Below are 27,826 nucleotides of genomic sequence, written 5' to 3' on the forward strand. Positions count from 1 at the left end.
TTTTTTTTCCCAAAATGAAATGAAACACTTTATTGAGATTTCCGTTGACATACTAGTACAATGGACGTCAATGAAATGTTGAATGAAAAATGACATTTGATAACACTCAACAGGAGTGTTTCTGTTTTGGACTTCACAAGCCACTGTTTAATGTCATTTCATTTCCTTTGAATATTATTGTATTTGTCTGCCAAATGTTAACAAACGCCATTAAAGTATGGCAACTGTACTATGTTCCACACTAGGACTTATTTTGCCTTGAAAAAGTAGCCTTTGGTTAAATGTTGATTCCATTAAATTGTAGAATGTGTGCATAGCTCATTTACTGTGCATGTATATATTTTCCATGGTAAATGTGATTAAAAAGGGAAACATTATCTTGTTTAATTATGCACAGATTTTTTGAAAGCATCACATCTATTCCAGCACCTCACAAGAAAAGTTGCAGGCCTGATGTGCATTTAGGTGGTAAAAATGGTTTTCTGCTGTCATGCACCAGTTGTGCTGTCAACCAAACATTTGTCACACAAGATTTTTGTCAGCAAAACTGAAACGTGTTACAAAAAGTAGAAATGTTCAACCATGTACAACTGTAGTTTTTTTGAGCATAAATATTTAATTTCTTACAACTGATCATCCATTGCCTAATCAGTGCCCACATTTTATTAAGGTAGTATATCTAAGCATAAGATGGAAGCGTTCACTCGTTTAGGCACATTATTTTAAATCATCTCGAGTCGGTATATCCAGTAACTGCAGAATACAGACAAGATACTGAGCAACCTAATACAAGCCCTTCAAAGCCAATGGCTGGCTGATACCAGTAGGAACAACCATAGTGGCAGCGACAGAGTTAAAGCAGGAGGGCCAGCAGAACGTACAATGGAATGATAGCACTTGCCAACATTGCCAACTTTATCTACAGCTAAAATCTCAACAATCTGCGAGCAGCAGGAGGCTGTGTAGTTCGCGTGAATGATGGGAGCACTCAAGGAGGTGGTTGTGAGGTTTCCATTGCCCTGACGCAGGGAAACCCTCTCTATCCCAGTGCCGTTTCCGTCACTAAGGTTGGCAAAGAGCTCCCACTGGAAAGGTTCACACTCAGACACATCTTGAGGGCAATCATCTGCCAGCACGCTAACCACTTCACACGAAGGCTGAACAAAATCTGTAATCTGGTCAGAGAACAGGGAAAGAAAGGAGGGAGATGTATGCATGAATAATGGCAAAGGGCAATTTAGATCTGTAGGATACTTGTTCATATGTAATAGTCATCTGTGGCTATGTTCGAAAGCTTTTTATTTATTTTACACTGTTTCCAACTGTGTTAAGCAGATTGTGTCTGTTTACCTTGGTAACAATAGAGAATCTCAAAACGGCGTAATTGGAGTCAACACCACTGGATGACTTGGCTTCCATAGTCAGAGTGACATCAGTGCCAGATGGTGTGCTGGCAGGTGGTGTAATGGTCAAAGTAGCATTAGTATATTGTCCAGTTGTCAAGGTGAGGCTGTAAAGGGAGGAGAGAAAAAATTCATTTTATAATTACATTAACTATTACTGGTAATATTCTACACATTTGGTTTTGATTGGAATCTTAACAAGACTGAGAGTCTACATCCATGCTAGCAGCTCTGTGGGAGTGTACGTGGGCACATGTGATGCTTTAAGCTAAATGCTAATGTCAGCGTGCTAACAGTCACAATGCTAATATGCTGATGCTTAGCAGGTATAATGTTTTCCATGTTCACCATGTTAACATGCTGACATCTGCTATTAAGCATTAAAAACAAAGTACAGCTAATGGCAGTGTCATTAGTTTTTAGCCGGTATTGGATACATTGATACATTTTGACCAGGTGATGGGGCTAGATGGTCCCTATTGGACAACATATGTCAACCTCATAGTGACACTAGGGAATTCATCATCTGGCAACCATTCATGTCTGTACTAGTCCTTCTAGTAGATGTTGAGATATTTTGCTAAATAAGTGAGAACTGTGACCCTCTGGTGGCGAAACAGGCAGAATCAGGGGATCGCTAAAGTCTAAAGAATTCATCTTCTCAGCACCATGTTTATCTGTACCAAATTTCACAGTGCGTATACTGAAGTTTGGCTACTTTTTTAACAACTGGGAAGGCTTTAGAGTCTGATTGGGCTACTTGTTACTTGTACTGAAATCTGTCATCACCACTGGTGGCCTGCAGGCCGCTTGAGTTGGAGCAATAACTCGTGTCACTCACCCTAGGGGCAATTTACGCTTGTACGATGTGTTGTCTGACCATGTCAGGAGACAAAAGTGTTTATACATGTTCAGAACAGCCAGGTGGGGTGGAAAGCGATAGAGACAGGGGAGACGTAATGAAATGAATGGAAAAAGAGATCTAGAGAGAGACATTCGCCAATCACAGTGTGAAGTGGGTGTGAATGTCAGATTGTCAGTTTCAGAAAATTACAGAAATAGTCTGAGACAGATGGTGGAAAGGTGTGGGGGGAGAGGGGTTCTGAAGCTATACGATCATCTGACAACCAGTTCTGACTGAGCATAGTACTGGCGCCTTAAGCCTGACCATAACCTTTACTCCCAACTGGTGGGTGGGGTTGCACATGTGACTCCACTCAGATTTAACTTAGACTAAGATTTAGGCAGCAGGAGTAGGTACTGTAGATTTAGAGACGTGTCAATATTGATAAGGATATTTAACAAAGGAATTGTTTTTAGCTGCTCACCTGCTTGGGTAGGACATGGGGAAGTCTTTGTCATTTCTGGCGTTCATTGAGAATTGACCACCGGGGCCTTGGGTCATGACACTGAAGGGAAGCTTGAAGGCTTTTCCTGGCTCCACACTGCTGTCTACCACAACCTTGAGGGAAATTGAAAAGAAGAACAAAAAGACGGGAACAAAACAATTGAAGAAGAGTGACCAAGTTCAATTCTGCAAAAGTATTAATTAATTTTTTCTTACTTTAAATCAATCTAAATCTGCTTTACACACGACACAGGTCGTGAAGAAGAAGTGAAGAGACTGACCTGGATATTCACTTTAGAGACAGACATCTGGGTGGTAGACTGCCTCTGAAAATCACTGGTGGACACTTTATCAGTTCCTTTCAGAAAGACCACAAACTCCCCCACAGGAACTGCATCAACAGTCACCAGGATGTTTCCGTTGCCCATGTCCATTGTTGTGCTATTGCTAACAGTCTCAGGACCAGACACAGTTACCAGGCCAACATCTCCAATAGTCATCGAGGAAGGACCATTCCTACCCATTACTGAGAGCATCAGAGTGGCCGGCTGGCCTGTGTTACCAGAAGAGAGAAACGAAGAAGCAAGGTAGGGGGATGAACAAGAGGAAGATCCATTATCATGGCAAAAAACTGATATACTGATTTAAATCTAAATACTGGATTGTGTAAGGAATGGGTACTGGAAGCATTGCCCAGCCTCATCATAAGCTGAAGTAGCTAATTGGGCCATGCCATCAGTTTTAGGAAAATAGAAGTCGGCTTTTAATCATTTAATGTCTTATATTTTATATTTTTCAAATATACATTTACAAAGTGTGAAGTGGTTTTTTAAGGTAGAAAGTTTTTGTATAGTTGGCAAAATAGGGTGTGATCACAACACTGATCAATTCACACAAACACACACATGTCAGTGTATATATCACCTAATAAAGGGCCTATGCTACACATCTCGCAGACACATAGCAACATTAGCATTTATTCTGACTCCTGTTTCTGAACACCTGGCAAGTCCAATATCCACTCTGTTTTTTAGCTCTGTTTTGGACTTCATTAGGGGAAATATGGCTTTTTAGTTGCTAAATGTTTTACTATGCTCACCAATTAGTTGCTAACTTTCTCTGTCTACTGTTTGGTGCTGGGTATGTAATTTTAAATGGGATTATCGTAGACTTTCTCTGAAAACAACTGCCTGCTACATCTGGAAAATACGCTGATGAGAGCGGTGAGAGTGAACCAAAATAATTTTAATTTGCACACATAAAAAACAAAACAATAAGCTAGAAGATAAGATGTCCATAGAGCTGAGGGGATCTGCAGATTCAGGTGACTTATTATTCACCACTAGATGATGCTGTTGTAGTACTGAGACCCACTTTATGGCACCTGGCTAAGACACCACATGTACAGCAATTAACTGCACAGTAACTAATAACGTTTTTAATGCATAGCAGCGGTGGGCGATGTACACAAATCCTGAATTTAAGTAAAAGTACAGATACCCTTGCTAAATATTACTCTACTAAAAGTAGAAGTCTTCAGTCAAAGTACAAAAGTATATGCTTTTAATAATACTTATGGAACAAAATTAAAAAATACTATTAGTATGGCCATGTTTGTCATAGGTTGCTGACTTTACAGTAGGAAAACCTTCCTATTCATTAAACAATGGCATTCATTATAAACAGTTTGCCCTTTCAGTAATGCCAGTGTCAGTGGTGGGCAAAGTATTCGGGCCCTTTCAGTAAAAGTACTAATATCACACTCTGTTAAAAGTAAAAGTCCTGCATTAAAAATATTACTAAAGTAATATTATGTAAGAATAATCAGGAAAATGCACTTAAAGTATAAAAAGTAAAAGAAATCATTGTAGAAAAAAAAATGTCCTGTGGCTGTTAAACTTTTATATATTTATTATAACTCATGTATTAATTTAAAAGCAGGATTTTAACTATTTGAGTGCAGCTAATGATTATTTTCTTCTAATTCTGAAAATAGTGAGAAATGCCTTCACAATTGCCCAGAGCCCAAAGTGACAACTTTACAATGCTTACTTTGTCTAACCAACAGTTCAAAGCTCAAAATTATTACAAATAAATAAATAATTAAAAAGCTGCATTTCTTCACATTTGCGAAAGTGTAACCATGAAATGTTTTTACATGAAAAAAGTCTTAATCTATCAAAGTTGTTGCCAGTTCATTTCAACTTCTAATAATCATGTCAGCTGTACTTGTAAATGTTGGGTATTTTAATTTATAACAAAACATATTTTATTAAGTCTTCATATGCTTTGTGTGTAAAATCTTATTTTTTAAAGTAACTAGTAACTAAAGCTGTCAGATAAATGTAGTGAAAAGTACAATATCTCCCTCTGAGATGTAGACAGTGGCACAAAAAGAACCTCAAATTTGTACAGTACTCGAGTAAATGTACTTAATCACCACTGATGCTTAACCATCGCATGATAACTCACAGACAATAATTTGGATGCTTGGAAATGTTGTTAAAACAGTGACACATGATTAACACGAAAACATTTGATATAATTACATTAGAGAATTTAAATTCAACTAGCAAATATCCCAGAAGTCCTATAAAATGTCATAATTACAAAGAAGTAGTAGGACTATCACATTTATGATTGATGATTACACATAATCACTTTGTGTCTGTATTAATGTACAGTTAGGCGGTTGTGAAACAGTGAAATTGCTTTATTGCATGTAATGTACCTGCTTGTGGACGCCCACTGAGTACTGCATAACCTGGGTGGGGTCCCTTGAAGCTTTCCACGAAGTCATAGATAAAACCAATAGTACTTTGACCTGGAAAACAAGTACAGGTTTACAGTAAATAGAGAGACACCTAACTGCCTCTCAACTGTTTTAAAAACAGAATTAAGTTTGTACAACAGCTGTGTAATAATTTGTATAAATTGTTTTGACAATAGAGGCAGAATTAATTTACATGGTTTGCATTGCCCAAAAAGAAGTAGAAATAAATATTAAATGTGCTACTGATTAAAACGCAATGGGGTCAGTGCGAATATGGGTTCAGATTATCTTAGTTCAACATTTTTTGAAATACGCTTATTCACTTTCTTGCCAAAGGGTACATGAGATCAATACCACTCTCATGTGTGTCTGGTAAATATGAAGCTACCACCAGCCACTGATTAGCTTAGCTTAGCTCAAAGACTAGAAACAGGGGGAAACAGCTAGCCTCTGCTATCTCTGTCCAAATGTAACCAACAGCTCACCAATTACCATATAATATCTTGTTAGTTTAATCTGTACAAAAAGGTATGATGATGACAATTTGGGGTTTTACTGGGGCTTATATGCTGAGATGCTTATATGAGAGCTGTATTGATCTTTTTATATAACAAGCGAAAAAGCATGTTTCCCTACATGTTGAACTAATCTGCAGATTAAAGTAAGATGACACAATTTCAACAGCGCGTTGGCTGTGTAATGAACAAATATACAGGTTCTGACCTGTGATTTTCAGTGTGTATGGTTGGTTGGAGTTGATGTTGATCTTCCAGGTTCCTGTCTGTTTGTCAGCACTGACACGAATTCTCCTCAGGTTGCCCACTGTCTGTATGGTCCCCAGTTTACCGCTGGCCTCATTGCTGCTCTGGCTCACGCCTGGAATTTGTTACCATGCATCATTACTCATAAATATGCATCAACCATTCTCAGCAAGAAGCAGGGAAGGGACACCCAACAAGTCTAACACATTGCCATTATCTTAAAACGGTGCATTGGAAATAGTGTATTACCCGCAGGGTTGGTCAGTGTGAAAGTAAGGGATGATCCTGTGAGGTAGATAGTGATGTTTTTCAGAGATTCATCCAACGTGAAGGGGAAGGTCTCCTGCTTTCCAGGATTCCTTGCTCGCTGAAGAACTGTCACCTGATTGAGGGGGGAGAACAAGAGTTGCAAAACTGATAATTTATCTCTCTATTTTTCAACCACTAATGGTTTAAGGTTCATGTATTTATCATTAGAGAACACAGGGTTGTACAACAAAGTGCAAGCTGTTGTCCTTTCATGCTACACACATAAAAACAAAACAGAAAAATGTGTTAATGGTGGAGCACAGAGGATGGGGAGTCTCAGTGCCCAGAGGAAAGCTGCTCTGCAGTCTGATGGTACGGCAGCGGATACTTCCTGGTACACGCTTCAGTTGGTACAGAACACACTGTTAGAAGTGCACAGTCTTACCAGAGCTGAAGTGGAGGTGTCGAGGATGACGTCTGTGGCCTGAGGCAACTGCTTCTTAGACACCTGGATGGCCTGGCCTCCAGAGGCCAAAGCCAGGTCCTTGTAGTCTTCAAAGGACGCAGCTCTGAGGGAACGACGACGACGGCTACCTGCCTCAGTCATATAGAATGACACCTGTGGAGTTCATTTAATATTGAGATTATACCCCCAGCCTTTCAAGTTAAATTGACTTCAATAAACTGAGTGAACATAGGGCATCACTGGTTGTCAGTCAGTATTTACGATTGACTTGGAGCTCCTGATGAGAGCAACAATAGTGTCCTTGAGAGCGATGTCTTTGGCTATAGCATCGGTGAAAACAAAGATGTGGGAGGAGGCAGGGGCTCCGGTGAGAGCCAACTGAAAAAATACAATAATGAACCTGGTCATTTTAATTCAGATTCACCACAGTCTTCACAGGGATCCATACAAATATGTGGGAAAAAAAATAAACAACCATCCTAGTTACAATATGACAACATCATAGTTTCAGTACCTGAAGTCCTGACAGGCACATCTCAGGGGTATCACCACCTCCATTCGCCTTGAGTTTAGAGATTTCTCTTTTCATCTTTTCAGGGTCTGTTGTCCTGATCATAGGCCCAAAATCTACATATAAACCACGGAAAAGGGGCTAAATGTTAAGATTAGCATGTGGTTCACAGTATTGAGGACTAACTGTATCTTTTTTTTAAATCACTTCTCATCCTAATGTAACTAGTAGTAACTACACAGCCAGACAGATACAGCAATTCTGTTATCACACACCCGGGGCCTAACACCACTAATGGTTTCCTAAACATGATCAGTAGAAAAGTTCATACCGGGGTCATTGAAGGGCACCAGAATGTACTCAGATGGCTCATCCTGTGTCCCTTTTTTGCTGTCAATGATTTCGTAAACAACCTCCCTGGCTTCATCGATGTCATCTGACATACTGCCAGTGGTGTCAATAACAAAGCACACGACAGATGAGCGGGCAATCCCCATCATTCTGTCAGAAAGAAAGAGAGAATGAAGAATCCAGGGTCAGGTAAATCTAATCATCCTTCTCAGTCTGGACAGTGAGGGGTTTATTTTCATCATAAAGTAAAACTTTGAGATATTTTGCCTGAACATCATACCTCAGGAAGTCTTTATCCCCGGCAGCTGACCGGATGTCCTCCAGCAGCTGGAGGCTGGCGGCTGTGGCTGCATTCACAGCAGCATTGTGGAGGGCCACATTGTCCGGGCGACTCTCGTCTTTGTTGATGCCTCCGCGAGGAGCTGCTGTGCTAGTCAGGTCAGCTGCACCTCCATGGCTACATTTACCTGGCACAGGACAGCAGGGATATTTATAGAGGACTTGTCCCTGCTATGTACTCGTGTGCTTTTCTGACCTCATGATGGCAACAGGACTACAGGATATAACTGCTGCATAGATAAGAGTGGTATGGATCGTCCCATCTAATCTTTTTAAGAAAGCAAATAACAGTATTTCCCAAAATGTTGAACTGTAACTTTAAGGTGTAGGACTGGGCTAATCCTTCTCCTCTTTGCCGAATTTAAATTAATTACTTTATTCTGAAAGTGGCCTCTTGTGTAAATCAGCAAATATAAACATTACCGTAAAAGTTTGAATAATAGCCCAGGCTTTTATTTGCTAAAATCAATCAATCATAATTGACCCTGCCTATATTTGGGACAGGCGTCCGTATGGGACAGGCCTTTAATTCCTTTTGCACAAAACTGAAACTATTAAACATTATTTATTTCAAACAGAATAATACTTGTATAAAAACTATCAAATAATATCAAATACACATCATTCATTTGATCTAGCTCTGACAGACGGCTTACGGTGCAGGATGAGAGAAGTTAGCAGACAGAGAGCGATGGACTTCACATGACAGGATTCACAACTTGGATTCATTTTTATGAAAACACATTCGGACATAACGAGCAGACTTAACGACCGCTTCAAAGGTAATGGCAGCCATCACTTTTTTTCCTTTTCATTTCTTGTACCAGGCAGTTTGCACCAGTAAATCTATAAGAATTAGACTTTTGGGCTCGTTGTTTCCGTTATATGATTTGAATTGTGGAGAATCTAACCGATCTAAGCAGCTAGAAGCAGCTAAAGCAGGCAACCCCGAAGGGTTTAAGAGGTTTCATACATCCAAAGAACTTCTATAAAAACTAATTGAGGCAGGTGTTTATTTGTCAAAATCACCAGGCCAGTAAACGGGGTAGGGGGCTATTTGGGACTCGGCTATTAATTGACATTTTACGGTATTTGCTTAACCTGTTTTATATATCTAAGTGAGTTAGTGAAATAACTCCTGGTTTCTTTCTATCATGGTGTGTTTACCAAGTCATGTATCCATGTGTATCTTTTAAATGTTACATGTTTTAACTAGATGTGGAAGAAGTGCATTTCCACCTTGATGGCAATTAAAACACAATGCACATGCTCTAGTGGCAACAATTTGCAGACTACTGGTCCTACTGCTCAGCCAGTCCTGCTCCTTCTGAGTGTGAATGAATATGGCCCTATGTATCCGAATATGCTTTGGAGAAGTATTTCCCACTGATACCTTTGGGCTTGGTAGCAGAGAAGATTCCCATGTAGCCAGATGTGAGTTTCTTCTCCTGAAGGATGTTAGGGAGGATGGAATTGGGGCATGTTCCACTGGCACAGTCACTGCAGGTCGCAGTGTTGACATCTAAATAAGCAAAAGGCACATGGGATGCACAGCAAGTAAACAAATTTAACTATGAACCATGATAAATAAGCATGACTTTGTTTTATTAGTTTGACTTCTGTTAACACATCAAGATGACATTAGGATAAAACTACACACTCTGCTCTTTGGTCTAAAGATATGCTCCCAGATAGAGTTTTACCCAACCCATTTTATATGGATATTGTCTACTTTATAACATTTTGCTAAACCCACAGTATGTGTATGAAAACAAAATACACACCTGCTAGATTTTCCAGAGGAAGGTCTGGTCTTATGAGGCTGATGTATGGCTCTGTGTACCCCAGCTCCACCCAGTTACTGTGGCTGTAGAAGTCCTGACAGTGCATGGAAACTCTTTTATACATACACATAGACAGAGTTGTGATTCCATATTCAGTATTTCTACACATCCTAAAGTGAACTTTAGAACATTTCCTCCATTCACTCTCATTTTTCGCTCATTCTACCTTATTTGATCGCATCATTCTTTCATGCAGTATATGCCTCCTCATATTTACATTTACTCATTTGGCAGACGCTTTTATCCAAAGCATGCAAGCATCAATACAGTGAGAGATCTACAAGTGACAATAGATACTAGTAAGAGCTATTCGCAAATATGGCATCAGTGGTAAGAATTAACTAAATAGTGCAATCAAATCAATCAAAAAAGAAACTTGTAAGGAGATAGAAGAAGAGTTCAGGTTAGGGGTTAGAGGTGTTCTCTATGCCTAGCTGTTCCTTTCCATGCTCACACCTGTAGTGTATGAAGGACTCTGCCCAGTGTTTCCCTGGCAGCCTGGTAGTTTTCCTTCTGAATGTTAGCCTTAATGGCCACCATACCTTCCGTGATTAGGCCACGTCCCTCCTGAAAGGCCTCTGAGTTGAAGTGATGTGGGGCACTGAAAGCAGGTTTCACATGTAATAACTTGGTGGGTGTAAGAGCAAATCATATTTAAATCTTTGCAATAAACAGTCACATTATTCTATTGCTTTTTAAATAACAGTTGTTTTCTTTCAACCTACCTGTTGACAAAGTCACGGTCTACCAGTCCATTCTGGGTGTAGATCTGTTGAAGAGCAGAGTGAAACTTGGCACCAGACACTTCTCCTATTGCTGTGGGACCTAGACAGGCCTGGACCAGCTCTTCAGGTGATGAACCCTGCAGTCAGAGGTCAGAGGCTAGAGGTTACAGTTGCAGTAACAGGAAAAATGAGTGGTAAGAGAGTTCACAATTTAAACAAGAGCAGGCATGCACAAAGACAGTTTGTCTTAGTAATGGAGCTAGGTTAAAATGAAGTGCCTTATGCAGTTTTCTTTGGCACATGTATTTTCTTACATCTACATCTACTGATAATGTCGGATGTTTTCTGTGCAGTTGATTAAATACCTGTAGCCATCACACAGCAGCAGGAATAATACATGTGTTTCATCTACTGTCTCTGATTTGCAAGACAGGCTGTGCATTGTTTTACACACAGATGGCACAGCAGCAGCAGCAACTACACTGATTATTTCAATCTCCCAACACATCAACAGGAGCGACGAGGATCTAACAATTGAACAAAAGAACATCAGACTGGAAGTTATAGTGTAACAGTAAAATTAAGTAACACAGCTGTCCTCAGGATGAGTCTTGAGCTCCATCAAATCTGCCAGGACATTTTGATTAAAAGCAAAAGTCCAAAATCTGTATCCTCTGGAGAGTCAAAATATCAACAGGATTATGACAGAGAGTTTTTTGTTTTGTTACGTGCAGTTGTGACTTAAATGAGGCTGTAAAATAAATAAGAAAGGGACTCATATGTTACCCGCAGAAACACCCTCCATGTTATCAGTATATTTTTGAATTCAATTTATGGAAATGAGGGTGAACATGTGAGTGTGTTTCAGTGTGTTTGTCGGTGACTGTTTGTGCCGTCTTGCACACTTTTATCTTGCGTCCTACCGTGGGTTTGAACTCATAACCAGCTGCCTCAGCCACCGCCCGGCATGTCTCCTTCACTTTTTGCATTAGAGCCCGTCCTGTAATGCTGACATGAGTGGATGCCCCACCTCCGACGGGGACAAAGGCTACAGTGGTCCCTGTTAGGGCCAAAGCTAGCAGGACTGTGCCCAGCACTGACGTCATGATCAATCTAGAGGGAGAGAAAAATAATGACTGTTTATTCAACTGATTTGTGTCTGAATTTTGATGCACATATTGCCAAGTGCTCCTGAAAGACATACTAAAATACACATTACAATTATAGAATTTAAATCCTACACAAGACATAAGACATTTCTATTCTAAGCCCAGTAAAGGTATTTAATGTACTGAACTGAACTTGACACGAGGAGTTCATAGATAAAGACACACATTTAGTACACCTTTGAAGAATGTGCTGATGGGCCACTCCCTCTTATTACACTTTCTGCTTTGTCCTTTATTTGGTATTCCCACAAATTTCTCAGTGATTATGTCAATAGTCAACTAAAGACCATCAGGACAGTATGTTCCAACTCAACAATGCTATATTGCTGTACTTTGTTATATAAAACATTAAAATAAGGTGTGAAAAGAAAATACATTAGCAAAAAAATCTTCCAAATAATACATAATATATAAAATAAATAAAATAAAACCATGTAAATTACTCACAGGTTAATTAAAACATTTTTTTAAACTTCAGCTGAAAAAGGACAAAGAGATGATACTGACTCATTATGAAAAAGTTTTGTGTCTTGTCTTTAGCAATGTCAGAATCCCAATCAGAAAGAACTTGCCAAGTAGTATTTTACATGTACAAGTAAATGGCTATGGTTATTAGGTGCTAGACATAAACATACAGTTGACATAAATAAATGTAAAATATATAAAATATAAAAAATATGGAATAAACAGATGTGCAAGTTATAGAACTATGTGTGAAACAACAATGTGGCAGTTATTTACATGTGCATTACATTATGTGCATTATGTGGGGAAACTATCGTCGCCACAGAACCTTGTCAATTAAATTAACAAAATCAAACTTTGAAATACAATCATACCTTGATGTTTCTCAGCTGTGACGACACTCCAGTGATTCTTAAAGAAGTGTAACATCCAACTACACCACTCTTCTATATATAGTAGATTGTGTATGATGGAGGGTGGAGACTTGAGCATTTGGTGTAAATACTGTCATAATTGAATACACACCTTGAAGGACAAATACACTACATGACGTACATGAAGTACAATAAAATAAATTAGTCTTCTCTCCAAAATGACCACACTGTGAGTAACTGATTGCAAAGGTTCAAAAAAGGTGTAGCAAGTTAAGATATATCTTGATTCATCCCCCTACCTCTCAAGTCAGATGAGGAGGGCAATGATGAAAACTCTGAATACAGTAATGCAAACGAGTCACTTGACAAGGCAATTATTTTCTGGTTTATATTTGGTTTACTTATCTACACAACCACGTAGACTGGATATAAATACAATTTTTCATGTGAAATATTTCCCTCTTAGATGTATTTTTCAGTTAATTCTTGTCACCCTCACCTGTATCCAGGATATGCATGACTTAGCCAAAGCTTGCCCGAGAGCTGGGATGGATTATTGCTATTTTGTCCTTATCTTTTCTGGCAGACTTTTAATTTAAGTATGAATTGGCAGTTAGTTTTTTAAAAAAACTTATTTTGCTGTTATAAATACCCATTATAATAATTAACAAAAATGCTTGGAAGCATGGGTTACTGAACTTTATGGCTCCCAAAATTATAATGAAGTTTACAAAATGCAATACTAAATTAATTTACTCTTTCTTTGATTTATTATTGTACTAATTTATCACTTTCTAAAACATACTCCAGCTAGCTCAATAACTAAGTGGGATCTTTTCATATTTCACTAATTTATGACATAGATTTTATACTTTTATTGCGAGGGTATAGTCATCTGTGGTTATTAGTGTAGGTGTAATATGAGGTTACAGATTAATATTTAACTTAATCTGTAGGGTTTGGTGTCTATGAAGATTCTCAGTCATCCAGGTCATAGTTATCCAACGAAGTTTAATATCAAGGGCAACTGGACTTGGTTGAAGATACTGTAGGGTTTGGTGTTTAATATGGTGAAACAATCATCTTGCTGAGCTCAACAGTTTCAGTAATGTACCAGCAAGTACTGAGCAATGTTCAGTGAAGACATAAACACTGTCATTCCAGAAAAAAAAGATAACATTAAATGAGAGTATGATGCTAAATGTAGTGACTTATTACTGACTGGATCCTCTGTATCTACTCACTCTCAGTTCTCAGGTAAACACTTGTCTATCTTCTGAGAAATAGTGTATGCAGGTCCAGCCAGATAGCACACGGTGTGTCATCAGAGCGTTTTACTGAGAACAGCTGCCTGCTGCTGCTGGAAAAGAAGTCGATGAGACATCTGAGAATAAATCCAAACAGTGCCCTAAAACCTAAAATCAAAACAGAGGGTTTGTCAGTAACCCCTGTGAAACAGAGTGCAAAAAGCTTTGAGGTCCATTCTTTCTCAATTGGTGGGTATGTCAGAGGTGTTCAGCAGCAACGTGTACTGTTGCGAACACAAAAGTGTTTTCAAGGAACCACCGTTTTCGTTTATATTAATGTTTTGCTATCTTTTGTCAGGGCTGAACGCGGCTGTTCTCACATCTCGCTCTGCAGTTACCTGGACTTCCACCGCCCACTTCCTCACTTGCGTCTCATTCCCTCATCAGCCACACACAATTAATAGGCTACCAGTTTACTTCCATTGATCCCAGCCAGATGTTACATCTAGCGCTACATGTCTTTCTCTCTAGCTTCTCTTTCTTGTTCATCCATTGTTTCTGAGACCAGTTACCAACCCGTTATGGACTTTGCCATGTTGTTATCCTTATTGGATCTGTTTGCCTTTACCTGTTTGGACTGTCTTCTCTGTTTTTGACTCTTGCCTGCCTCACCATCTTGTAAGCCTGAGTTCCTCTTTGTATGTTAATAAGTTACTGAACTGCATCAGCTCTGTCTCAGGCATCTGCATTTGGGTCCTACCCCCCTGTGTTCCTGTTTCCCTGCTAGCAGCAGCCATGAAATGAATGAATGATTAGTTGCTTCTTTTTACCTTCCAGAGGAGAATATTGTATCTTTTACTCTACTGCATTTATCTGATAGCTATGAAAATTAAGATTTCAAATACAAAACATAATACATTTGGTAATATGATGCACTGTTATTGATTAAACTACCCAACAGTATATACATTAGTTCAAATTAGCTCCACCTTGATCAACAGTAAAATGCTAACATGCTAACATGAATGCATCAGGGGCAATTTATTTCCCTGTATAATGAGTGTTTTTCCTTTGGGACTTAAGGGACATTTTCTATACAGGACTTTTACTTGAAATGGAGAGTGTTTATATTGCAGTATTGGTACTTTTACTTCCCTAAAGAATCTGAAAACTTTCTCTCCCACAATATTAAGGGTCTTCTGTCATAATATGTGTAACACATAATGTGTGTAACACAATATATCTGGGTATGTGCATGCTTTTTATATGTATCAATTTTCCATGTAATTAAATTACTTATGGCTCTGTCAGGTTATGTTATGACTGATGTATAATCTGATCTGACCATGGAATAACCTTACCTTTAAACTTTACTTTTACCTTTAACCTTTAGTTAGGGTAAGGGATAGTAAGGGTTTTTGTTTCTATGTCGGCTAGGCTTTTTAACCCCCTGTGCTTTTTAACAATGCAAATGTTTTAATTTAATATACAATAAATTCATATTGCTTTTACATACTCAAATTAACAGTATGGTTTGTGATCTCTCAGCATCTTTCATCTCCTCTGTATAAGCGCACAAAATAGTCACATTGAAGTGAAAGTTGTTTTGAGTTGTGTCGCATCACCACCAGATGGCGACAGACATTTATAACCACAGTTTTCTCCTCTTTCCCCCTTTGCTCTGATACTGAGCTGCCAAATGAGTAATATTTGAAAGTTGTTATTTTAGTTGTCTACACAAAGGATGTTAGTGTGAAAATGTGTCAGTATATAGACTTATACTTGCATGCATTGTATCATCGTGGAAACATACAGCTCAGGATGAAGTGTAAGGGCAACTAGTCCAGCCTCTATGATCACTAAAGCAGGACAGACAGTGGCATCACAGGTAACACATTTCAGTCTCTCTCACATTCTGTTTTCTCTCTTTCTTAGATGTTCATATTTCTCTGTATTTCCCACTCACCTTCCTTAATTGAAATTTCCGTTAAATTTGCACCCATGTTCCCACACTCCCTCCCTCTTGTCAGCACATAGGGTGGAGTAAGGTGAGGTGTGTGTGTGTGTGTGTGCGCGCGCACGTGTGTGTGTGTGTGTGTTAGGGGGAGGAGGGATTCAGTGGGTGTCTCCATAACATGAGAGCAGTAGAAAGTGACAGAACTGGAGGGATGAGTATGTGTGAAAGGAAGACAAAGAAGAAGACAGAACAGGATTTTGGAATGAAAGGTTGTGACTTTCTCTCTCTTATCTGAATATAACCTAACGTCTAGGTGAGTGTTACAAATACTTTTTAATTAATTCACAGTTCACAGAACTATGATGATTGTAGCTGTGATCTCATTAACAAGAACTCCACAGCTTTTGGTCAACAAAAACAATGCTGTAATCATCAGTGTATGTTGTGACTCTGACTTTTCATGGATATAATCCTGCCTTAATGAAGCCATTGTTATTGTTTGATTTGTACCTTTTTATTATGCTGTACTTTAAACTATTATATTTATACATTCTTATACAGTTCTTTCAGTTGATAGGAGGTTTTGTTGTTGTTGCAGACCTTTTTTCCATGCTGCCCTAATACTCCCACAGTAGGTATGTTTTTTTCTAATTAATTGTGTTTAATTCCCAGTTCATGTAACACAAATATCGTATTGTTTTGTTTTCCATGTAGTAGACAGTGTCTCTTATCACCACCTATCATGCTCTAACGGTACAGCAGTAACCTGTGGTCATATTTAATATTAGGAATTAGCAATAGAATTTCCCTTTGCAATTCAAAGACTGGTAGAATATAATTTTAATTGTTTTAATAATACAACCACATAGCTTGTCAGTCTGCTGAAACTTGCAGTGTCAACAGTTTGTTGCTATGGTGCTAAGCTACTTTAACCTTTATTCCTCTGTATTGTGTGTTCACCGTTTCCATGAAGCATCTGCTTCTCATATTGTGGTCATTGAAGTTCTCAATTATTTCATTTTAAAAGCAGATGTCTCACCAAGACATTCTAAACTCAAACTTTTCATTCAAGCAAAAACACCTTCTGATTTGTGACCATATATGCAAGTTATACTAAAGGGGGTTGAGTTATATACCAGTCGCCTCAGCGTTGTGTCGTGAACATATTGACTCACATGTCTGTATTCAAGTGCAGACATGGTGCTGTGTTTACCTCATCTAAGCAGCGTAAGTGGATGTGACTAACCAAGGCTTTACGTACAATTTACAATGGTAACACTCAATTTGAATAGTCATTTTTTTATTCTAAAATATTTAGTGAAAATTAGAATTTCTTGTATATAATTCCAACCTTAACCGTAACTTCTATAGAACTATATGAAAGTATGTTCTGTAATTGGAAAAAATAATTAAGAATTTGCAACCAAGAACAATGGCAGAGGGGGACGGAAATCTAAATACCTGAAGCTCCCTATCAGGTTACAAAATCTGACTATTTAGACACTATGGCATAACACTGGGATGCCCATCGATGGTCACTTGTGCAGTCGGGGAAGGTAAGTTGAAAAACTAGACATGTATCTCCTTATTAGCTCTGCCAAGAAACTACTGTAAGCAGTTACGCTGGCAACATTTCTCAACCAAACTCGCTCTGTTGTCCTCCTCCTCTGCCACATGTTACACACTGTAGGAAGAGTGGCATTATAATATCATTTTAAGTACGGAGTATTTTTCGTTCTTCAGAGCTATTTGTCTCAGTACAAGAGCTCAAACCTTTTCTCCTCTCTTGCAGCAATAAAAATAGTCAGATTTAAAGCATCAGTCCTTAATCCTTAATGATTATTTCCTTGGCGACAAGCAGACTGGCTGCAATTACATGACTACATTTCCTGAAGTTATTCTGGGTGATTTGCCTTTGCATCATAAGCAAATTAAAAGGTTTGGAGTTGAAGTAGAAAAACAGCATCTTAATAATATTTGACTGCCTGCATTACTTTCATCTTTAGTTTGTTTCAACTTTTGTTGTGGCAGTTTGGTTATCTCAACAAAAAAGAGATGATAGACACATAGATAATAATACTAATCCTTGCGGCAGTATATTGTATCGCTTTGGGTTCTCAAACATTCCGTGATTGTATTGCTTAACTGAGCATGTGTAGTTTCCCAAGGGCTGGTATGTGGCTAGACCACGGGAACAGGCTTTGACACGTTGTTCGTTTCAATGAGACATTGTAGAGAAAAGTTGTTTTTTTCACTTGGTTTTATAGAGGATGAGGATAAAGGAAAAACAGTACACCCCTATGTTAAAGTGTTTTTAGTGTATTGTGTGAGATAAGGGTGGCACACTTAGTTCATGGACATTCATTACATTAGTGTGACATTATGCAACATGAAGAAAATAGAGGAGATGGTGAATATGTGATAATGAAATGCCCTGGAACTACTGTATGTCTTTCTTGCCTGTATTGTTATAACTGCGTGACTGTACAGTTGAAAAATCCCAAAATGTAACCCTACGTGACTGTTGTACCACGAGTCAGTTACTGCCAAGAATAATACTGTTCAAGAGGATTCATTATCTGTAATGTTGTCAGTCATGTTGCTGATATAATTCTCACTATCTGCAACTTAATTGCATTTCATAAGGTTTTCTTTACAGTTTCCTCAGCACCAAAGTAGATTGTAATTGAGCTATAAAGATTAACAAGCAAGACAATTATGGTGCTCATTTCATTTAGTCATTGTATGTGAGGAAACGGAGGGGTGATTTATCAGCTGTCTGCAGGCAGGGGCAAGTCTACTAGGAACAGTATCATCTCCATCATCATTGCCATTACTGCCAGACTGTGAAACGTGTTCTTGTGAATCTTTTCCACTGTAGACAACCGTGAACATGCATTTTAAAAAATGAATCAGCTATTGCTGAAGGTAACATGTAAGAAGTGTTTTGCTTTCGAACAAGCACAGAGTGGACTGATGAGGGACAGAAAATGTGGGCGAGAGAGAGAGGGGATGACATGCAGGAAAGGGTCACGGGATGGACCCACACCCAGGCCACTGCAATAAGGACTCAGCCTTGTACATGGGGCATGCGCACGACCAAGTGGGCTAACAGGCACCCCTAGCTCTGATTTCAGTTGGTTCCCCATTAGCTTCTTGTCACTTCTCTCATGTGTTTTTTTTCTTTCAGAGCACCACTGTCAGACATGAACTTCAACTCAAATGCCACTGGGGGAACGCTGGTTTGTCCCTTGCTACAAATGATGAAGAATCACAGCCTTAATAACAACACAAAGGCCAATTTGGTGGTGGTTTGCATCCACGGCCTGGTTTCCTGCCTGGGGATTTTGGAGAATGCCCTCATCCTCTGGGTGGTGGGTTTCCGCCTGCGGCGCCGCACCGTAGCCTCTGTCTGGGTGCTCAACCTGGCCATGTCTGACTTCCTGGCAACTCTGACGCTGCCCCTCTTTACCTTCTACCTTTACTCCTCACATAGCTGGGAGCTCGGCAGCGCTCTTTGCAAAACGGAGACGTCCATCTTCTTCTTGAACATGTTTGTGTCAGCCTTCCTGCTGGCAGCCATTTCAGTGGACCGCTGCCTTCTGGTGGCAAAGCCAGTGTGGAGCCAGAATCATCGGTCAGTGGCAGGAGCGTGGAAGGTGTGTGCATTGGGTTGGCTGTGGGCAGTAATTAATACATTACCTTACTTCCTGTTCCGCTCAGTGACCGAGACACAGGACAGGAGGAAACTATGCTATCATGATTTTGCCTTGTATTCATCCTCTCAAGACACTTTGGAAAGAGATTGCAAAGTGAGGCAGGCAGCAACAGCCATCTCCAAGTTGCTGCTGGCATTCCTGTTCCCTCTGGTGGTGATTGCAGGAAGCTACATCTACATTTCTGTCAGCATGAGGAACAGGAGGAGGAGGAGGAGGAAGCAGAGTGCCAACAGGCTCATTGATGCTCTGATTGTGTCAAACAAAGATGGGACATCAGGTACTTCAAATATCCCTACAACCACAAAAAACACTAGCATCTTTCTCAAGCCTCCGGCCTCAAGTCCATCTGTATTCCTGACACCTACAACCATGTCCCCTACTACCCCCAATCAGACCAGTAACAATCAGCTGTCCCAGAGCTTTACCAAGATGGTGACATTTGTGATTGCAGCATTTGTACTGTGCTGCGCTCCCTATCACATCTTCTGCATAATCGAAGTGACAGCTCAGTACTGGCACAAAAATCTCGACCTGGTGGAGGTGGGGCTGCCCGTAGCCTCAACATTTGTGTTCTTGAATCCGGTGTTGAACCCTATTCTGTACGCTTTTAGCTGCCCAAAGTTCTGTGTGAGAATACGACAGAGTCTGGGAGCAGTGTTTGACGGTCTGGTAGAGGAAGGAGGGGAGATACTGATGGCGCCAGGGAGAAGTTTAAGAGCACATATTAGGCGAAAGAGCAGTCGGGATGTGAGCGTTGCAACACCAGGGTCACCAAAGAGTTCATCTTCACCCTGTCAATAACCTGACATCCAACCCCCCTTCCCAATGCCTTCATGTGGAGCATACAAAACAAGAATCAAAAAAGGAAAATAGCTAAGCATTTGGATTTTTGGCTTTATGTTTGATTTAGTGGAATGCTTGATTTTGATCTTTAATCATGTTAGATATGTTTTAATATATGTGCAATTTCAAGGAAGCCCTCTGACGTATCATATGTGGAACATAAATAAGTAGTATAGGATTTTTAGCCATCCATCGGTCCGTTGGTCCATCCATCACTCTGGTCCAGACCAAAATTTCTCAACAATTACTGGATGGAGAGCCGTAAAATTGTATACAGCCATCTGTGGTCCCCCTCAGGATGAATTGTAATAACTTGATTCTCTGACTTTTCATCTAATGCTATCATAGGATCAACCTTTTGTTTAGTCCAGTGTTTATGACCACCTGCCAAACTAATGACATTCCCATCAGACTCAGGTACACTTTGTGTTTTGTGATAATTAGCAAATGTTAGCATGATAAGATAGGGATCATAGAAAACATTACAACTGCTACATTTGAGCATGTTAGCATTGTCACTGTGAGCATGTTATGTTTATGTTTTATTTATTTGACAGGGACAATGCACAACATATGTATTATATCAGACTTAGCTAAAAGCTAATTCTTATAAGCAGTCCCTAAGAAGGTGCCAATATTGCGCAGGATAATAATTTAAAAGATTAATGACAAATCCAAACCTTACATTTCATAAAAAGCAGACCAAATCAAATCAAACCACATTTAATAGAAACAGACTATACTATAAAAACAGACTAAAATATACCAATCCTCCCAAAACAAAACAATAATAAATTCCCATATAAAACACACCATCAACAATCCCAATGCTAAAATACACAATCCATCATAAGAAATTAACCAGACACACAAGACTGATACTGGCCACATTCAGTATCTCACAGCTCAATGACTACATACATGATTGTCCTTCAACCATATTTTCACACTTCCTTACGCTGCATTGTCTGACAAAGAATTCCACATCCCAGCTGCCTTTACTGAGAAGCAGTCTTGTCCAAATGTAGTAGGCGCAATAGTCCCTCTAGAGGAAGCTCTTGTTAACCTTAAGCCGGGTCTACTTACCATTTAAGAGGATGTGGTGCTGAGTCATGAATGATCTTGTATAATAACCAAACACTGGACATACGCAGGACCAGGTTATACATTTTAACTATATTACAGTAATGATGAGTTGTGTTTTTATTCATTACTGTCAATGCTTGTTTATACAGACAAATAATCTACTGTTTGCATTAATGTACTGTTTATTTGAGACCAGGTCGTACTACAAAATGAGAAATGTCATGGTATCATTGTATGTATGTACAGTTTTGCTGCATCTGTCCTCATTTGATTTCTTTTAAATCTGGCATGCTGATTCAGTATTTAGCTCAAAGCTATTCATGCTCCTAGGTGGGTGAAGCTAACAGGCGTTGGTCATCCCCTGACTTTGCCTCTAGTGCTACCATGAGGTTAACATTAGTGGTTTTTAATAATAATAATAATAACTTGGCATTTCCTCAACTTTCCTCACTGAGCTGAAAACATGATTGTAGAGTCTTAGCCTTGTTGTTGTATTATGCATCTAGGAACCTACACCAATATTTGCTTTTTGACTACATTTAAATGTTCCAATAATAAAGCACAACCATTTATAAATCGAAAAGATGCTGAAAAGTTCATTCATGCCTTTATTTCAAGTGGTTACTCTAACTAACTGGCCTCCTGTATAAAACCAGTGCTCTGGCTTCCCGGAACATTCACAACTGATTTTAAGGTCCTATACAAAGGCCCCTTAATGGTAAGGGCCAAGCTACATTGCTAACTTCCTTGTTCACTACTCTCCTTCAAGAACACTGTGATCATCTGCTGCCGCTTTAAGGGAGATTCCCAGAAAGAGTTGAATGAAAATCGTGGGATGCAGCCTTTGTCTGTTAGGCTATGCCTCAATATGGAACACGCTACTTATAGATTTCACTAAATATTTGTAAATGAAAGCTATGAACCTGTCTCTTCCCTTCAGCCTTCAGCTAGCTGTGACTTTCCTGATACAGATGGAAATTATTTGCACTTTGCTTCACACTTTTGCACTACTGAGCTGTGTTTTACTTGACTTCATGCATTCTATGCATTGTATTTTGGGACTTTTTTTAATTATTATTTTTTAACGGGTTTTATTTTCCATTGTATGTTATGCATCCCTTTTTTTATCTTCTTATCCATATGTTTTTTTATGTAAAGCACTCAGTGCATGTCATTTCTTTGTTGTAAAGCACTTTGAGCTGCATTTCTTGAATGAAGGGTGCTATAAAAATACAGTATATTATTATTACTAACATGTTGTCATGTGATTCTTATAGACCATTTCTCAATGTTTCTCTTGTCACAGTAAACTCCAAATGTAAATAGAAAAATAAGTCAAATAAATGCACTCTCAAGGGGGTTAGTTGTGTCCAGAGGTGGAAAGTAAGGAATTACAATTAGGCTACTCACGTTACAATAATTGAGTAGCTTTTATGTGTAGCCTACTTATACTCTTTGAAGTAGTTTTTTAAATTTAAATTTCTAAATGTTCAATCTGTTACTGAGAAAAAAAAATTGCAATGAAAAACTCGAGACCACTTTGGCTTAAATGCAGGAGAACGGCTTAATCGAAATGCTGCATTAAGTTACTGCTAATGCAAACTGAACATGTCCGGCTGCTGCAGTTTCATATTAAAAGCAATTAACTGGTGAAACACAGGTTGACTTTTACTTGGAAGTACTCATAGGAAATGCAATCTGTTTGTAAGTGAGATCAGCGCTGACCGCTGTCGTGTAGACTGCTACAATGCGGCTACACAAGACAACCGTCATTTAACAGTTTTCTGACAGCAGACTGAGGTTATTAGCTATAGTTTTGCATTTTTCATTAGTTTTTATTTTTATTTCGTTTTGACTTTTTGTATTCAATTTAAGTTTATTTTTTAACGTGAATTTGCTAGTTTAGTTTTTATTTTTTCAAATGTTTAGTTTTAGTTTAGTTTTAGTGTCTTTGTTGCTGCACGATGCCAAGCTCAGTTCAGTTTAGTTCAGTCCAGTTTAGTTTATTCACAAAACATTAAAATACAAGTACAATCATTAGAAATAACGCAGATTTGTGCAAAGAGGCACCTTTTTAAAGCTATCTGACGCTTGTAGGGGCCCAAACACTAAGCAAATATATATATATAGGATATTTGAAATAACACATTGTCTAAATAAATACCACAAATATATGAAGTACATGCTACATCTACGGTACAATTTAAAACCTACATACAGAAAACCCTAAGAGCTAAACTACCCTGATCCTACTAACCAGTGGTCCCAAGAGATTAATTACATCAGTCTCAAGCTCTATCATTCTTGGTTAAATAGGTGAAATACAATAGGCCTAAATGGAGGTGATGGACAGCTAAGAAACTGGAAGATAGTGGAGGCCCCCTTTGGAGCCACAAACAACAGGTCCCTAGCACACTGAAGGTAAGTATGACTGGAAAGCCTTTAGGCTATATTAAAATGTAAACATATAATAATAAAAAATATATATTAAAAGCAAAAACAGACAGGTTGGCTGAGATATGAATGATATATGAATGAGCCCATAAAACACACACTAGCTGACATGCAGTAAATATAATGACCAGCAGATACGTTATCCCAGCGCAAGAGCTCACAATTAATGGGCAAGGGGCAACTTTATCCCACACATCAGAACAGAACAAGGAAAAGAAAACCACTGTGAGAGTGACTCACCTGCAACCCAAACTAAACTAAATAAAGCTCTGTAGCCTACAGTTGTTGCATTGATATTATTTTGTACACATGTAGGCTATGTATAAAAGTCAATAGAAAACATGTTCAAATCCCACCAACTACCAGCCAATTCACTACCTGGGTCTCCTGGCAAAGTTTGCCTTCCCATAACGTTACTTTCCACGTAACAGCGGTTGCCACCTGCTACGCTGCGGCCAGACGCCGCCCTGACCCCGGGCTCTCTTGACGGATTAAGCAATCGTGGCAGGCCAGCCACACGGCACGCAGCGTAACACCCCGCGGCTCACCAACAGGTGCCTATCGGACTTTCCTATTTGCTTGCCTTGCAGCAGACCAGTTTGAAATATTGCAGTGAGTAATGCAACAGTTAGCTGTTGGATAAAGAGCCGCAGGCGACAGGCTGACTGCTCACATAATTGTGGAAAATACCACTAACTGCCCGACAATAGTTTGGTTAGCTGCCCCAGACTTCTGTGCCCTGTGGTATTAAAAGGCATCTGCTGTAACTACAGGTGTCTCATGGACAAAAACGGCGCAGCTACAAAATAGCTCAAAACTTGTTGATTAATAAATCATGTCAATCAGAGTTACATGTACAATTACATATTTTAACCCTCACTCCTCAGTGAATTCCTTGGCTGCGGTTTGAGAGCATTTTCTAGTTAAGTAGGCTTGTGTGTAGTATAGCCTATGTAGATTTATCATTATGGATTTAGGCCTACCATGTTGTTAAGGAGTCTTTATGGACTTAAGCTAATAAAAACGTTCATTTTTGCGAAAGTTGAAAATATTAAACAGTAAAATGGCAACTGAAAGTCCGTACTTATATTTTTGTACTCTTTCCACCTCTGCGTGTCTCTATCAACATCGCCAAGCCAGGGGTCACAAAAAATGTGAAGGTTCTTGAGATGAATTAAGGGATAGGGAAAACAAATACATTTCTCCTGCACCAAATTATGTTTATTATTTATTTTTATTCAAATGAAAAATGTAAAAGAACGCCCAAAGCGTTTTAAGGGCTCACAAGCCAAAAACATTGGTTGCTGTAGATTGTGGTTCATGTTACGCTGATTTCAACCACCAGAGAGCAGTATAACACCAATTACATAAGCAGACATGAACTGATAAAGTAGGATAATGTTTTTCAGGTCCTGTAATCCAGGAGACTTTAAACCTGAACTGCTGGATGCCTGACCACCTTTCTGAGTGATTGGATTTTATCGTATCTGATATCTAGTTTGATTGACTGTCTCATCACCGCCCATCACAAGTGTTCTTTCCCTCACTCTCAATCGGACACACCCACACACAAGCTCAGGTGTAATGTAGGCCACAGCAGTGTGGGATTACTATGTAGTTGTAATTTGGAGAGAATATTTGAGTGAAGATACACAATATAAAGACAGAGCAGGATTAAACCTAACGGGTCAGACGTACAAAGCTCCACTTTCCTCTTAGCCATTCAGTTCCAGCAGATTATTTTTCTGTCACTCCTTTTGGGACTATGTCTCATTTTCTCCTCCTCTGTTTCTCTCTGTCTTTTTGGCTGTGCAGCAATAACCTTTTCTCTTTCAAGTAATGGAGCAAACAAAGGCCCGTACTGACTGAGAAACACAAATTACATAAAAGGAGGAAGAAGAATCAAGGAAGGAAATCTGTTCAGAACCTGCATCCTGTGTACATCTCACGGAAATGTTTTACAATGAGTAATGAGATAATGTAATATACTTTGAAGGAACTGTAAAAAAAGTAATTATTAGGTGGTCAGTTATTTGGGTTTAATTTTGGCCTGAGGGGAGAGCAGGGGAAGGCTTTTTTGTCACCTCACATTTATATTCTATTTCAGTCTTCCCCTGCAAGATATATTAAAAAAAAGTAGTTATTGTAGTTAACATGTAGTTATTAATGATAATCATAATCAAATGGTTGTTCATAGTGCCAATATGTCAATTTTGAGAAACACATGAAACACTGCACAGTTACAGAAGTGATTGCACGTTATTTCTACAGACAGTAATCCCCACTTTTACAATAAAGAAAAAAAAGTTAAATGTGTCACACAAGATTAGTTCATAATATAATCAAAGTTCAGCATGGTTTACTTGTACACTGGCAGTCTCATTTGTTTTAAAAAAATAAAGTGACTTTGTAAATCCAATGTCTAAGTTGTGGTTTGGTTGCTATGTGAAAATCATTGTTCCATTAGTCAAGTCAAGACAAGCCAAGGCAAGATTTGTATAGCACCTCTCAACAACAAAATAAAAGTGCTTTACACAAGATATATAAGGCATTAAGATAAGAAAACACTATGCTTTTAAATGGGATTTAAAAGACTAAAATAATGTAGAAGAACAGCAGAATGAAACTACTTTTCCATGTTTAGATGTGACTCTTGGGACAGAAAGCAGACCTGTCCCTTATGACTTGAGTGGTCTGGATGGTTTGTAACAGAGCAACAAGGAAAACATTTGATTCACAGAAGCCAGTGTAAAGATTTGAGAACTGGACTGATGTGATCCACTCTCTGGTCTCACTCACAACTCTAGCAGCAGCGTCATAAAGTTTTAGAAATGGTCGAACCTACTGAAAATAAGCGCATGGACAGGTTTTTCTATATCTATTAAAAGTCCTTTAATTTATTATATATTGCAGTTTCAGGGTGTCTGGCTTGGTTTGTGGCACTAACTTTTAATTGTTCTTCTTTGGCTCCGAGTAAAAAGGCCCCCAGCGTTTATGAGTCAACTGGATATTCTCATGACTGGTGGTATTCATTGAATCTCTCTAAAAAGACATGAATGGAATGTTATAGATGTAGGAAAGATTAGAGGCACCCTAACGCTCAACTGCATAAAAGACAGAAACACACTTTTATGGATAAAGAAACAGCAAGAGAACAGTGAGAACACTGAGGTCGTAAGATGTTGAAAACGATAGAGCCAAAGAGATTATATAAAGCTCTGTAAAAAAAACAGTTGGTACAGATGAGAGATGAGGAAAGAGAGAAAGAAAGAGTAGATGGAGGGAGGGGTGGTTGGTTGGTATTGCTTTGAAAGGGTTTAATGCACTGCGACAGTGATAATAGCTCATTGATGCTTACATGAGAATTAACAGCCAGCACATGTCAGTGACTTTCTTTTAAACACCATGCATTCACTCCTATGTATCATGTCAATGCATATTCAACCAAAGAGATTATGTACATTTCTGTAAATAGAATGAGAATCACATAAAGTTTCACATGCTATATTTGTTGTTTATTGAAGTGTACTTGGTTTATGTCTGTTGACTGTATCTTCAATACTGGAGGAAGTAATAAAATCAATGTCTTGTTGTAAATGTTACTGTTAAACTTACCCCTCCAAGGTAGGACCAGGATTTGTCTTGGCTTCAAGTTTTTGAAGAAATTCCAGTAAAAAGAGTGTCTCTTGCTGTCAGATAATAAAGGTGGTTCAGCACAGTTCCAGAAGCTGGGCGACACTCC

The 27,826-nt window shown here is 38.9% G+C and overlaps 2 protein-coding genes across 12 annotated transcripts; one reads left to right on the forward strand and one right to left on the reverse strand.

Annotated features, from left to right (window-relative positions):
• vwa11 (von Willebrand factor A domain containing 11) lies at positions 1–27,826 on the reverse strand. Of its 2 annotated transcripts, XM_046047830.1 has the most exons (19): positions 27,700–27,819; positions 14,023–14,135; positions 11,694–11,883; positions 10,771–10,907; positions 10,502–10,646; positions 9,986–10,079; positions 9,595–9,723; positions 8,143–8,329; positions 7,843–8,012; positions 7,515–7,627; positions 7,262–7,378; positions 6,980–7,153; positions 6,535–6,667; positions 6,248–6,400; positions 5,483–5,575; positions 3,033–3,304; positions 2,732–2,865; positions 1,351–1,510; positions 1–1,175 (listed from the first exon to the last, which is right to left on the reverse strand). In XM_046047830.1, exons 3-19 carry the CDS (start codon positions 11,874–11,876, stop codon positions 798–800), a joined length of 2,772 nt encoding a protein of 923 aa, XP_045903786.1. In that variant the 5' UTR covers positions 11,877–11,883; positions 14,023–14,135; positions 27,700–27,819; the 3' UTR covers positions 1–797. The 2 variants fall into 2 exon arrangements, with proteins under 2 accessions (XP_045903786.1, XP_045903787.1); XM_046047831.1 differs by lacking the exon at positions 14,023–14,135 and having other exon boundaries at positions 27,700–27,826.
• Positions 8,192–22,782, forward strand: LOC123969999 (prostaglandin D2 receptor 2). 10 transcript variants are annotated; one of them, XM_046047835.1, is made up of 3 exons: positions 8,192–8,448; positions 10,783–10,897; positions 19,173–22,782. In XM_046047835.1, exon 3 carries the CDS (start codon positions 19,189–19,191, stop codon positions 20,500–20,502), a length of 1,314 nt encoding a protein of 437 aa, XP_045903791.1. In that variant the 5' UTR covers positions 8,192–8,448; positions 10,783–10,897; positions 19,173–19,188; the 3' UTR covers positions 20,503–22,782. The 10 variants fall into 10 exon arrangements, 6 of the variants coding, with proteins under 6 accessions (XP_045903791.1, XP_045903793.1, XP_045903789.1 ...); XM_046047833.1 differs by having other exon boundaries at positions 8,194–8,448; positions 10,783–10,964; XR_006824838.1 differs by lacking the exons at positions 8,192–8,448; positions 19,173–22,782 and adding exons at positions 10,512–10,676; positions 11,200–11,561 and having other exon boundaries at positions 10,783–10,964.

The sequence above is a fragment of the Micropterus dolomieu genome, linkage group LG04 (assembly GCF_021292245.1).
Source record: "Micropterus dolomieu isolate WLL.071019.BEF.003 ecotype Adirondacks linkage group LG04, ASM2129224v1, whole genome shotgun sequence".
In the NCBI taxonomy this organism is placed as follows: Eukaryota; Metazoa; Chordata; class Actinopteri; order Centrarchiformes; family Centrarchidae; genus Micropterus; species Micropterus dolomieu.